The sequence below is a fragment of the Podarcis cretensis genome (genome assembly GCF_951804945.1).
Source record: "Podarcis cretensis genome assembly, chromosome: 8".
Lineage (NCBI taxonomy): Eukaryota > Metazoa > Chordata > Lepidosauria > Squamata > Lacertidae > Podarcis > Podarcis cretensis.
This window is the reverse complement of record NC_137177.1, coordinates 982,214-996,470: the sequence shown is the minus strand read 5'-3', so window position 1 is coordinate 996,470 and position 14,257 is coordinate 982,214. Positions and strand designations below refer to the sequence as shown.

At 51.2% G+C, this 14,257-nt stretch overlaps 1 protein-coding gene and 1 long non-coding RNA gene across 2 annotated transcripts in view; one reads left to right on the top strand and one right to left on the bottom strand.

Moving 5' to 3' along the window:
• The window catches only part of LOC307221084 (uncharacterized protein), a 42,213-nt gene that overhangs the window by 11,246 nt on the left and 16,710 nt on the right, over positions 1–14,257 (bottom strand). Inside the window, exons 2-5 of the mRNA XM_079985299.1 lie at positions 4,312–4,815; positions 3,621–3,702; positions 2,899–2,981; positions 2,459–2,585 (exon numbers count right to left, since the gene is read on the bottom strand). Coding sequence (XP_079841425.1) covers positions 2,459–2,585; positions 2,899–2,981; positions 3,621–3,702; positions 4,312–4,815 — 796 coding nt within the window. The remainder of the gene's footprint in view (positions 1–2,458; positions 2,586–2,898; positions 2,982–3,620; positions 3,703–4,311; positions 4,816–14,257) is intronic.
• On the top strand, positions 7,520–12,866 carry LOC307221398. The gene is made up of 2 exons (XR_013841367.1): positions 7,520–10,072; positions 11,613–12,866. It is a non-coding gene; the product is annotated as an uncharacterized lncRNA (long non-coding RNA).

Below are 14,257 nucleotides of genomic sequence, written 5' to 3'. Positions count from 1 at the left end.
TCCTCCTCTGCATACAACCGTCCAGTTACGTATTCCAGAGTCAGCTTATCAGTCTCTACAGACTCGAGGGAATTGACCAGCATATCATAGCTGTCATCAAGGGAACTAAGGACTATAAAGACTTTGTCTTCTTCCCCCACAGGCCTCCCTCTTAAGGCTAGCTCCTGGAAACAGCCTGTTAGGAATTTTAGGTGGTTTACCAGGGAGTCCCCCGGCTTCTTCCGACACCGGTACAGTCTCCTGGTCAGTGTTATCAGTGAGCCAGCTGTCTCTCGCACATGGACAGCCTTGAGCGCATTCCACGCCTCACTTGCCGTCACCTTATCAGCTACGTAGACTAGCTGGCTGTTGTCCACTCCAAGGATGATCATAGCCAAAGCTTTCTCATCCTTTTCAAGCTGGGCCTCTGCTAGTGCCAGCTTTTCATCGTCCTCATCCCACTCAGGGGGCTGCGGTGTAGTTTCCACCACCTTCCACAGGCCTTCACGCTTGAGGAAGTGTTGCATGTGGACCGACCAGATGCTGTAGTTCGTGGCTGTCAGCTTCTCCAGCAACACGCCAGTTCTGGACTGCTCCATCCCTGCAGCTCACCTCCAGCACCCACGGCTAGATAACTGCCACCTGTACTCTTGCGCAGTGGGAGCGTGCTGGGCCCATAACCCTGTCGCGAAATTCCTCGCCGTGCTTTCAGCAGAAACGCTCAGAGTCCCAGGTTTTTCCCAGTGCAGTCTTTTTAATGTGAGCTATATACAGGTATTTACAAAAACAGTCCATACAGAGTACTTGCAAACGAATACTCTCCACCACAGCACCACCACACTACAGCACAACCACCACAGCAACCACTGTTAAACAGGCTTTCCTTTTAAAACAGGTGATAGCCAATCACACTAATCACACTCCTGCTGAGTCACTCTGACCCAGCAGAGTATTGCATCATGCTGTTGAAGCCTGCAGACTTATCCAGTATCCTGCGAAGCCCAACAATGTGAACTTCTTGGCATGTGACGAAGACACATGAGAGTAGAAGCAGCAAAGCAGGCTGGGAAGTGCTGGGACTGCACAATCATTTGGGCCTACTAAAGTTATTCAGGTCTAACTGCTAACTGTTGAGTCACTCTGACATGTGACTTAGCAGCCATTTTCTCTGTGTGTTCTCTGAAAGATGTCAGTCAGAGTCAGTCTGCCTCAGTTGTGAGCAGAGTCAGTATGGAATCTCAGTCAAACTGTTTGGAACCATGTTGTTTATCAAGAAGTTTATTTTAACTCAGTAAAGCTCTTATTCTTTAAAACTCTGCATTATTATTTTACACCGCGCATCACTTCTATCTGCTGAAAAACACTTTTCATATATTGAACAAATGTGTGTAGCAGCTGCCAAATTTAAATTTCTTTAGTGGCTAAAAAATTAATGATGAAGTGCATCACCTTAAACCAATTTGGATGTTTTTTTAAATTCTCGACATCACAGAACGCAGCAGAAACTTGTCATATCAGTATTATTATTATTATTCAAGTTTCCTTACAGTCGTACAGCAGGTTACATAGGCTTCAGGTTACGGACTCCACTAACCTAGAAATAGCACCTCAGGTTAAGAACTCTGCTTCAGGATGAGAACAGAAATCGTGCTCTGGCAGCACAGCGGCAGCAGGAGGCCCCATGAGCTAAAGTGGGGCTTCAGGTTAAGAACAGTTTCAGGTTAAGAACGGACCTACGAAACGAATTAAGTTCTTAACCCGAAGTACCACTGTACTTAAATGTTAGATTTTTGTGAGAAGTTACAGGGGACGAGGCAGGGGGCCTTCTCGATAGGGGAACCCACCCTGTGGAACGCCCTCCCATCAGATGTCAAGGAAATAACTATGCAACTTTTAGAGGACTTCTGAAGGCACCTCTGTATTGGGAAGTTTTTAATGTTTGATGTTGTTGTTGTTTTTCCTATTTGTTGGAAGTTGCCCAGAGTGGCTGGGGCCACCCAGTCAGATGGGCAGGGTAAAAATAATAAAATTATCATTATTGTTACTACAGGGTTCACTGCCTGAGATTCAAAAAGCCTGGCTCTGTTTTGGGATGGAGTTTGTTTGGTTCAGTTGTGGAATCTGTGCCATCTCCAATGCCAAGCGACTCTTTGGTCAACCAGAGAGAGACAGAAGCAAGAACAAAAGCAGGAAAGTGGATTGAAGCTCCTTCAACACCTCAAATCACTCTGAATCCTACATTTAAGAAGGCCTGGGCAGTTCAGACAGCCTGATCATGGTTTTAAACAACAGAACTGGAGGAAGAATATTCACAGGGAAAACAATCAATAGCCATCCCTCCAAGGTTTGCTGTGGGAGTGTTAACATCCCAGGTGCTGCGGGTGGCGCTGTTGAGCCTCATCGAAATATCAGAGGTTCGTCACATAGAGAGATGTCTTGCATTACAAAACAGATAGGATGATCCAATAGGGAGCCTTACCGAGAGAGTCCAAGACCCCACAATTCTCCTCCATGACCTCCTGATGCAGAGCTCTCTGGTCAGGATCCAGCAACGCCCACTCCTCGTCTGTGAAATGGACAGCCACATCTTCAAAGCACACTGGACCCTAACAGAAAAGGGAAAAGGCTGTCCTCTTAAGAGAACATTCCCTTGGCTCTGTTGTTTTCTACAGCGGCCAGACCCCTCTCTGCCTTCCTCATCCCTCTCTCCTGCTGCAGCTTCTGCCTCGGAGTCTGGGCTGCTCTCTGCCACAGACTCCCTCTGCTCCCTGAGCCCTCTTCCCTCTCCAGCTTCAGACACCTCCTCCTCCTCCTCCTCCTCCTCCTCCTCCTCCTCCCAGTCGGCTCCCTCTTCTCTGGCTCCTCCCACCATTCCTCTGCATCCAAGCAGTCCTTCCCCACAAGGCTCCTTCCCCCTACCTGATCTGGGTCCACAGCTGCTGCCTCCCCTCCACCACCATGAAAAGATGAAGGAGCAGGTCTTGGTGGCATCATTCCGTCACCTGGGAGAGACCAAGGTAAGTGGAAACCGTGAGCGCCTGCTTCTCTCAGAGGTGAAACAGTGCATCTCTAAGTACAGGTGGGGCTTCCTCAAAGTCTCCCCTGCTAGCTTCCGGTTTCGCTCTGCTTTAATGGAGGCAGCGGGAGATCATTGGAGAAGGAAAAACAAGGATGACTGAGGGTAATTCTCCTTGCAAGTTTCCCCCAGGGACAGGGGGGAACGGGCTTCACTCCCAGTTTGTCTCGGTACCAGGTTCCGGCTCCGGCATGGATTGCGGGAGGCAGGGAGGCACTGAGTGCAAAAGCCCTTCGCCTGCCGAAAACCCTCCTTTGCTGCCATTAAGAAGCAGAGGTTTTCCTGACCATTAGAGCTCAATTTGAACTAATGTACAGGCATTGCTGGAAGAGATAATAAACTGTGGATTTGAACCAGCTGCAGTAAAAGTGTTCCCTGCTGAGTACATTTGGACATTTGTACCCATTTCATATATTAGTTGTGCAAAAATACATCTCCAACCCCCCCCCCCCCCGAGCTCTGGGCTCCAGATGTCTTCCCCCAAAAGATGTAAAGAACTCACAGATTAGTTTCAAAACCAAGAGAATGTGACAAAGTGGGGGAGAAAACACTCCTTCCTCCTTACCCAGAGGCCTCACTCTGGCTTCCAACGGAGTCTTCTCTGCCTCCGAAGAATCAAGACCCATTTCTGCCAAAAGATCCTTCCTCTGAAAGATCAACAAGGATTCAAAACAGAGAATGGGGAGAAGGGTTAGAAAAGGAATGGCAGAGGCAAGCGCTTTCGGGGGACAGAGGTGAAAGCCATTTCCTGCTTCTGCTAGACTGGTGTCTGGGGTTGGCTGCCAGGACCATGAAACATTGGTCCTCAAGGATCTTCACTGGTTCCCAGAACGTTTTCCAGCACAATTCAAAGTGTTGGTGCTGAACCTTAAAGCCCTAAACGGGCTCAAAGGCCCAGTATACCCAAAGGAGCGTCTCCATGAACTGAGGTCCAGTTCCGAGGGTCTTCTGCTGATTCCCTCTCTGATAAGTGAAGTTACAGGGAACCAGGCAGAAGACCTTCTCCACAGTGGCACCTACCCTGGGGAATGCCCTCCCATCAGGCGATAGGGAGATAAGAAAATGCATAACTTTTAGAAGACATCTGATGTCTTCTTATGCTTTTATATGTGCTGCTAGGCACATGGGTGTAGGATTAATAATAATAATATGAAGAAGAAGATCTGTTCCTAGATGGGCCATTAGGAAATGATTTGGGAATACTCTCCCTCCTCTTTGGAGCCCCTTGGGAGTATCCAGAGGAAAGTCTCTCTCACCTGCTGCTCTGCCTGCTTCCTCTCCTCTGCCTGACTCAGGAGGAAACCTTCGACCAGGGCCACCGCCTGGGAACTGGTCTCCGCTCCGCATTCCCTCACCCAGTTCTCCATCTCCAGAGGAAGGACAGCCAGGAACTGCTCCAAGATCACCAGGTCCAACATCTGAGCTTTCGTGTGCCTTTCTGGCTTCAGCCACTGATGGTCAAGGTGGTGGAGTCGGCTGCAAACCTCTCGGGGTCCTTTGGCCTCCTGGAAGCAGAACTGACTGAGCTGCTGGCTCTGCACAGCTGAGCAAGGGGTGTCCTCCTCACCCAGAATCCTCTGCATGGGGTTTTCCCGGAATACCTCACTGCTCCCCGTTTCCATGGCATGGCCTCTTCCTGCTTCAAGGCCAGCTGAGTCTTGCTCATCCATCTGGGCTCTCCGGAAGTCTCCAAGAGATCGGAAGGAGCCACTAGGTCCTCTGCCAAGTTCTGTGGGTACTAATGCAAGCTGCAGCAAATCCTATGAATCAAGCACATTCTTCTATTATAAGATCAAAGCACAGCCAAGAGAAGAAGAATGTTCCCTCAGCAAGTTTAGGGAGAGAAGGAGGAGGAAGAAGTCATAACTGTGAATGACAAGTGAGTCATTTGTATGAAGTGTAATCTGGAGCCAGGGCAACAGTGAGGGTCCCTCCCAACCCCACTTCATAGTCCAGAGCTTCACCCCAACCCAGCCATATCTGCTTGGGTGGCTAGGTGAGCAGCAGGGCCCATGTCTAGCTCCAGCCACCGTCCCTTTGGCACAGACAGGATGTGGCCATGGGACTTCCTGCTCTGGATCCGAGGGGAAGGTGGCAAGGCCCTCTGGGTGGAACTGCCCTGGAAGACGCCTCGGAAACTGGGCCCAAATGCAGCGGTTGGCTTCTCAACTGGGTTCCCTCTTTTACTAATGGCATTTCTATCCCACCTTTTCTCCAACAGGCTCCAGGTGGTGTCCGGGACTGGACCCAAGAGGAATGCTGGAGACCCCCTTCCCTCCTCCTGAACCTTCCCGAGAAGAGGAGGACAGTACAGATTTACAACCGTGGTTTGCAGAAGGTCATAGAGCTGGGAAATATTGGGAGAGCAGCAGGAGGAAGAAGCAGCAGCAGCACCAGGGGAGAGACAGCTGGCAGACTCTGTGTCTTCAGAAAGCATTCCTGACCCTCCTTCTCCCAGGACCCAGCGTGCATTGAGAGTAGGAGAACAGGAAGCTCAGTGGCGGAAAGCACAGATCAGCCGACGCAGGGATGACGTAGAAGAGGAGAGACAGAGGGGTGGGACTTTACTCAGAACAACGCCATTACTGCAATGGAGAGGCGCTGTTCAAAGTCTCTCTCTGTAAATACTGAATAAAGGACTGGGCAGGAACTCTTCTTGTTGTCTACTTCTTGGCTGGCCACTGGGAGAGGAATGAGATTCCCTGAAGCCTGACAGGTGGCATCTACCCCTCCTCACTGAAGACCCACGGAAATCCTTTGGCATACATGTGATTCCTGTTTGAAAGACCTGCATTGGTTGCCAGTTCATTTCTGGGCCTAAGTTCATCAACTTTATATTGTTGAGTTGGCAACGGGAGAGGAGAAAGGCCCATGACTCACCCTTCATCAAAGCACAACCGCAAGGGCTTTGCCATGTGAGATGCTCTCTGCTCACTCTGTTCTGTTTCCCCTTTATTTTTGGTCGCCTTCAAACCAATTCATTAACCCAAAAGTCATACGCTGACCACTGACAATGAACCTGATGTGGCAAATTTGTTATGCTGCTTTTGTGATATACAAATGGCATGAGAAGACTTGCTTTATTTATCTGTATTCTTTATTATTCCTATGATCCTTCTTTATAAAACCCAATAAAAAGTTATTCAAAGAACAAGAGGAAACAACACACACACACACACACAAACACACACACACACAAACAGGCTCCATCTGTGTTGCATCTGATATGTTTGCAGGCTTTAAAGTTAATCACCAGAAAAGGAAAAGGTTATCAAAGAATACGACAGGAGAAGACCAGAAGGTTTTGGTGGAGGAAACAAGGTTTCAAACTGAAAACAAAATATTTGTGTGTTACTGTGACAAATACCAATTTATCTTGTTTCAAAATAATTATGTGCTGAACTTAAAGCATACGTGTCAAGATGGGAGATGCAAAGATATTGACCTCCTTTTTTATGGCAGGGAAAATGCCAGGTTAAAATGAAGGTTATTGCAAGATGCCAAGGAAAGAGAAGTAGGAAGTCAATCTCCTTTCTGTTTGTGCGCTTATTTAGATTACTTGATTTTACCTTTGATAAAAGGATATGGAGTATTGGATGCCCCCTTTCGTCTGTCTCCTTTCAAACATGAACGACATCTAGGGGAAGAAAAGGAAATAAGAGGCAATAAAAGAGAGAGAGCCCCCCCCCCTCTGCCCAGCCAGACTCCAGAGAGTCGGGGGAACCGACGTTTGTGCGGGAGGCCGAGAGTCCCGAGGAGACCCCGCCCCGCTGCCCCCCCAGGAGCCTGAAAGAGACAATTCCTGGAGGACCCCCCACCCCCACCCCCACCCTCCCTCCCCCTCCCGGGCCGAGCCTGGTCCTGGGGAGGAGGAGGAGGAGGAAGCCAAAGGAGCCAGGAGTTTACCTCCGCGTCCCGGGGCGGGGAGTTCCGCAGGCTTCCCCCGAGAGGAGACCCACCAGAGTCCGCAGGCCGGAAGGGACGTCAGAGGGGAGCAGAGGAGGAGGGGGAGGAGCGGCCCGCCTGCCTTCCCTGTCCTCTCTAGGAAGCCAGCTCGGCGCCCCTTAACCCTTCTCTCTCCCGCGGAGCCGTCAGGGGCGTCGCGCAGGCGCAGAGCTGCTCCCTCGGAGGGGAAGGGGCCGGCGGGGGGGGGGGCGTGTGCGTGGGAAGGGGGAACCCGTGTCCCGGAGGAGGAGGAGCCCCTCTCTCTGCCTGGGGGGGCTGCGGGGGAGAAGCAGGTCTCTGGGAAGAAGCCGGACCCAGAACCCGGGACTGGGTGCGTGTGCGTGGGAAGGGGGAACCCGTGTCCCGGAGGAGGAGGAGCCCCTCATGGGGGAGAAGCAGGTCTCTGGCACCTGGAGCCCCTGGAGAAGAAAGGGGGATGGAAATGCCACCGACAAGGAAATAAAGAGCAACAGGAAAAGACCACACAAAAAGCAATATTAAGTTTTATTCAGACCCAGAACAGAAAAAAGCAGCAGTAAGTGCAGTGTCTCAGAGATGCAGCGTAACATCTTTCCCTTAAAAGAAGTAATTAAACCCAACAATCAGGAAAGGGGCAGTTGAATGGAATTTTTGAGTGGCAAGGGGACAAGGAAACCCATCACAGCAGGCCTGAGTTGTTCAGCATCAGGAGAAGAGATTTCTGGACATCTCAAGAGCAAGAAGAATGTCTTCCTTTCCACCCTTGGCTTGAGAAGGAAAACTCTGCAGGTGTTTGGCTCCAGGGTCCCTTGAGAGAGAGTTGCAAAGGGGAAGGAAAAGGGGGTCCTGCAAGGAGAGGATGAGGGGAAGACCCCCTTTTCTAGGGGTGGGGGAGAGGGATTGGGCTCCCGGGTCAAGAGAGCACCTTGTATCCTGGCACTGAAAAGACACCCTCCCGACACACACTTTGTGGCATCTCCTTTCGGCAAGGGGTCAAAACATTGTTCCAACTTGAAAACCACCTCCAGGACCAGCCCCCCTCAATGGGCTTTGGACCACAACTCCCAACCGGGCCTGCCAGCAGAAGGCAGGGGGGATGGAAACCGCCGCCCTAAAGGTCCGGCCAGCTCCGGAGGCGACCGAAGGCTGCTCTCCAACGGGGCGCTGCTCCAGGCATCTGAGGTGCCCAGTTCAAGGGAGCTGGCGGGACTAAGAACCGGGGTTCCTGGATTGCAGGGGTTGGATGAGCTTGGAGTGTCCTCTTCCAGGATTCCTCATCTGGCTGCCAATGCCACAGCTGCAATGTCTCCCAAAACTGGCCCCCCTTTTCACAAGGAGCTCTCCCCCCCCCCCCCCCGCGTCTTAAACTACACTTTGACTGGCAACCATCTCCAATCTCCTTGCTGGACAACCCCAACCAAAGATGCATTAGATTCTCTGAAATCTACTCAGGAGTCCAGTAGTGATTTCATGCTCTTTATTGCAGCTTGCGAAACAGTGATTTAATTGCACCCCAAACCTCAGGCTGTTATATACATTTACACAAGTAGTCCCATCTGATTGGCAGATTCTGCTTCCCTCCTGGAGCCTGATTGCTCTTTTCCTGCAAGCCAATCAGTTGTTGCATTCTAGGATCCTACTTGCCTTTTGTTCTAGGATCCAAGCCTAGTACATAACCCCCCTCCCCTCTAAGTTCCCGTTGCGCCCAGAAGGGTAGCATTCGTAGTCGTTGAGATATGCCGGTCACCTATGTATGCGTTGTGGTCATGGGTGTCTCTCAGTAGGGGTTCCTGGTTCCGGCTCTTGTTCCAGGGCTGCCGGCTGTGACGGGGTCGTTGCGTTGGATGCCGCTGGTCCACTCGGTTGTGGTTCTGGTTCCTGTCGCTGCTCGGCCTCGGTCACTTCTGGACTTCCTAGTTCTGCCTCCCTTACCGGCTCCTCCTGCTCTATGGGCCTCACCCTTCTGCTATCCCCTTGGGATTCCTCTCTCCAGCCCTCCTTGCAGTTCCCCCCCAGGAACCATCACAGCAGTTGATCGCAGCGGTGGCGCCAAGTTTTCCCCCTTCATTAGCACCTCGTATGACATGGAGCCAGTCGCCCTGGTGACTGTGGAGGGTACCCATGCCAGGCCCTCCCCAAAGTTCTTTGCGTACACTGGGTCGCGGGGCTGGAAGGTCCGGGGGTTCCTACCTTCCCCCCCTTGGGGGATCTGGGCAGGACTCCTTTCAGGTCTGGCAGTATTTATCCCAGGCCTCTATCTCCCCATCAATTCCTGGCCACCACACATAGCTTAAGGGCCTCACTACCCCTGGGTGTGTTTCATGTAGGGCTGTGAGGACCTTTTGGCACAGAGGCTGGGGAACGACCACCCTGCTTCCCCGTAACAAGCACCCCATGTGGGCTGACCACTTGTGTTTGCGGGTTGTATAGCCTGCAAATTCCGGCCCAGGGTTGCTACTGGGCCATCCCCGCCACACCCAGTCCAGGACCCGGGAGATGACCCTGTCCTCCATGGAGTGGCGTGCTACTTCCAGCACCTGAATGAGGCGGTCAGGAAACTGTTCCAGGCTCATGACCTCATGTGCGGGTGCGGGGTCAGGTCCAGTCTTAGGTAGTGGCAGTCTGCAGAGGGCGTCCGTGTGGCCCATTGCCTTCCCAGGCTGGTGGACCGTGTATACTAGTAGCCGGTGAGGAAAATCAACCACCTGAGGACGCAGGGTTATAGTATTGGAGGGGTCTGCCTCTCGGGTGTGAATAGGCCAAGCAGCGACTTGTGGTGGTTTTTTGAATAAATCTTTACTCCCTTCACAATTGCCAGGCCCTCTTTGTCTATTTGCGGATAGTTCCTCTTGGCTGTGGAGAGGGTCTGGGAAAAGTAAGCCACCGGCACCTCTCTTCCATCCGGACGTTGGTGCCCTAGTACGGCACCGACACCATAGGGCGAAGTGTCGCATGCCAGCACCACCGGCAACCTCTCATCAAAGTGCGCCAGGACTGGGTTCAAGACGAGCAGATCTTTGACTGCTTGGAACGCAGCCTCATGGCACTGCCCCCACACCCACGGGGCCCGCTTATCTAACAGTCTGTCTAGGGGCTCCGCTACTGCTGCCTTGTGGGGTAAGAAGGCATGGTAAAATTTCAATAGTCCCAAGAAGGCTTGGAGTTCCGCCTTACCCTTAAGTGTAGGGGCGTCGCAAATAGTTCGCACCTTGTCCCCGGTCAGGTGGACTCTGTCTGCATCTACTGTAAATCCTAGAAAAACCACCTGTTGTACTCCTAGCAGACACTTTTCGTGCTTCACCTTGAGGCTGGCCATCTGGAAACAGTGCAGGACAGTGCGGAGTGTGTCCCCAAACTCCCCCGCGTGGCCCCCGGTGATCAACACATCATCGAAGAAGAGTGTGACGCCACGTATTCCTTGAGGAGAGAGTCCATTGGATTTTGGAACATGCCTGGGGCCACGCGGACACCAAACTGCAGCCCCTTGACACGGAACGGGCCCCTGTGCATTACAATCGTCTGTGCCTCCGCAGTGGCCTCGTCCACTGGCAACTGCTGATAGGCCTGGGCCAGGGCCAGCTTGCCAAAAATCTTAGACCCCGCCAGGGTGGCAAGGACATGGCTGACCATTGGCACCAGGGATGCATGAGCCGTAAGGGCCTTGTTTATGGTACATTTGTAGTCTGCGCAGATGTGGACTGAGCCATTGGGCTTGATGGGTGTGATGATTGGGGTTTCTCGGGGGCATTAGGCACCAGCTCGAACACTCCTTGCTCCACAAGCCAGTCTAATTCCTTGTCAATGTGGGGTTTTGAGGGTGAACAGGACCTGGTGGGACTTGAACCTGATGGGTCGTATGGCAGGGTCTAGTTGTAGGCCAACGAGGGGCAGTATATCACCCCAATGCCCCATCGAAAACCTCTGAAAACACTTTGCACATGGTGTCCACATCCACGCGGGAGCTGGTGCGGTTCACCCCGGTGATGGCTAACCCCAGTGGCCCAAACCACGCCAACCCCAGTAAGCTAACGTAGCACCCCTTGACCACGATCAAGTCCAACCGCCACTTCCGCCCTCAATATTGTACATTGAAGGGTGAATGGGGCTGTCCAAACTTGGAGCTGCCACTGAGACACAATTCCTTAATGTCCATGCCAAAATTATGGACAGGGTTGAGCCTGTATCAAGCTCCAGGCGGCACGGGGCTGCCTCTATCTGTGCCTCGATGTAAATTTTTTCCGCATTAGAATGAGGCAACTGGTATACCTGACAGTCTGTGATCTTCGTCGAGTTACCTTGGGACTCTTGGGTCGGCCATCTGGTTCGAGGCGTCGGGCAGGGCAGGCACGGCACACCCGGGCGTTGTGTCCCACTTTTCTGCATTGTCGGCATTCTGTGTTGCGGAAATGGGAAGTCCTCTGCTCGTGGCTCTCCCCGCAACTTGCCCAGTTCCCGTCTTCCGGACGAGGCTGTCGTGGTGGGCGTGCAGCTTATGTGCGCTGCTGCACTCAGTGCACATCCTCCCGGTCGGATTCTGAGTCGTCAGTGAGGTCCTTGTGGTGGATCCTCGGTTGGGACAACATGTTTGACTGGAATCCTTGTGCTGACCTCTCGGCAGCTTCAGTTGCTAAAGCCTCCTCTAGGGCAGCCTGGAGCGTCAGGTCCTTCTTGGCGTAGAGGCGCCACTGCTGCTTCTCATCCCCCAGGCCACCCACCACACTGTCGCCAAGCATGTTCTCCAGCTCTGTGATGTTGCAGAGCCGGGCAGCCTGGCAGAGGGAGGTCACATTCCTGGTTATGGTTTCTCCGGAGACCAGCCGCTTTGCCTAGAAGGCATTTCGACACGCTACCCCCGAGGGTTGTTGCGAGAAGTGCCCCTTCAGCCGTTCTATTATCGTGTCATAGGGAACGGTCACAATATTTGTGGGAGCGAGGAGGGCTCGGGCGATCTTGAACGTTTCTTCTCCACAGATGCTGAAGAAGGTTGCCCTCTTCTTGGCTGTGTCTCATGACGTCCTTTGCCTCCAGGAGGAACTGGAAGCTGGGTGGCGTATTCTTCCCAGTCTCCTGAGGCTGGGCTGAACGGCATGAAGCGGTTGTCTGTCGCCATTCTGGGTCCTTGGGTTCTGGAGCTGTAGCCTGGATGACCAGTGCAATTCTGTGTTGCGTGTGGCAGCTGTGTGCATTGCGCGGCAGACAGCTCAGCAGGATCCCACCTTCATCGCTAGTGAAATATATTCAGAGTCCTGTAGTGATTTCATGCTTTTTATTGCAGCTTGTAAAACAGTGATTTAATTGCCCCCCAAACCTCAGGTTTTTATATACATTATTTACATGACGAGTCCAGTCTGATTGGCTGATTCTGCTTCCCTCCTGGAGCCTGATTGGTCTTTTCCTGCAAGCCAATCAGTTGTTGCATTCTAGGATCCTACTTGCCTATTGTTCTAGGATTCAAGCTTAGCACATAACCTTCTCCTTCCTCCATGTCCCCAATTCCTAAATAGGCTTTATTTCAAAACAGGGTGGGGGGTAGAGATGGCTTAGTCTTCCAAACAACCCTTTATCCATTAGTTAGTGGACAAGCTTCCCAGTGTAAGGAGAGGAAAGCAGAGCTCTGAGCCCAGCCTGGCCCCCCACCAATTTCTGCCCGCATGCCTTGAGGCCCCAAGATGGGCGGAGGAAGGCCTGGGGGGCAGCTGCTGGCTGGGACTTTGATTGGGGCAGGGTGGGGGCACAGGGAGAGGGAGACAGGAAGACCGGCCAGGGGGTGGCACTGGGGGGATTTATTCACATTGGTTTTCTACCCCAAAAGCCGCCCCCCCGGCTGTGAGGAGGGTGGCGCCTCCTCCATGAATTCCTCTTCCACTCCCAGCCACTCCGCTCAAACCTTTGCTAAAATCCTGCTCTCCTCCCTCCTCTCCGTCTCAGAGGCTGGGCTTTCTGTCTCATCTCAAGATCCGCCAAAGCGCCGGCAACTACCTCTTATCTCCCACCCAAACCGTCCACATCAATCCTAAGCGTCTCCTGTTCTGATTTCCACTTTTTGTCTTCTTTTCCAGCTTTTCAAACTTCTCTTCCCTTCCTTTCATGGAGACATCTAGTGCTTCTGTTTTCTTTGTCAGTGTCTCTGCTTTAGTGGTCAAATTTGTCACCATTTCACTATTTCTATAAATTTGGGCTAAAAGCTTCTCCAAATTTTCCTTCATCTCTTTAGTCAGATTCTGTTTCCTGCATTTTTCCTGTTCTCCCTCTTCCTTCTAGCCTGATACCCAACACACATAAGCTGTCTTACATAAAATCCAATTTCTCAAATTCAGATTCGAATTAAACAAATAAACCAAATAATTACTTTAAGAGATGAACCATAAAAAAAGAAGAAAAAAAAGAAAGTGTCCAAGATGACATAGTAATTAGATGTCCAGGTAAGAGTGGTTGACTGGCAGGAATCCAATTCTCTTTAAGGGGCTCAGAGTAGAAGAAATATTTTCCTTCAAAAAGAAACAAACTTGTCCAAACGTTTCCTGATTTTGGCTTTTTCAGCCAGCTCTCAGTCTTTCTAAAAGGTCCATTGTTTAAAAGAGCTTTAAAAATGAGACCAGACTTTCAAAACTCCTTCCAATCACACACTTGGCACTGATATAATTCCTCCCCTGTATGTATTCTTTGATGAAATGAGATTTCCTTTTTGACTGAAGCTCTTTCCACATTCCTAACACTGATATGACTCCTCTGCTGTGTGTAATTTTTGATGGGCACTGAGACCTACTTTCCTGGTGAAGCTCTTTCCACATTCCAGGCACTGAAAGGGGTTTTCTCCTGTATGAATTCTTTGATGGGAAGTCAAACTTATTTTCCAGGTGAAGCTCTTTCCACATTCCAAGCACTTGAAGGGTTTCTCCCCTGTATGAATTCTTTGATGGGAAGTGAGTGTGGAGCTGTTAATGAATCTCTTTCCACATTCCAAGCACTGATACGGTTTCTCCCCTGTATGGATTTTTTTATGGAAAGCAAAACTTTGTTTCCAAGTGAAGCTCTTTCCACATTCCAAGCACTGATAGGGTTTCTCCCCTGTATGAATTCTTTGATGGGAAGTGAGATCATAGCTGTGATTGAAACTCTTTCCACATTCCATGCACTGATAGGGGTTATCCCCTGTATGAATCCTTTGATGGGAAGTGAGCTTGGCCCTCTGACTGAAGCTCTTTCCACATTCTACACACTGATAGGGTTTCTCCCCTGTATGAATTCTTTGATGGGAAGTGAGATCATAGCTGTGAT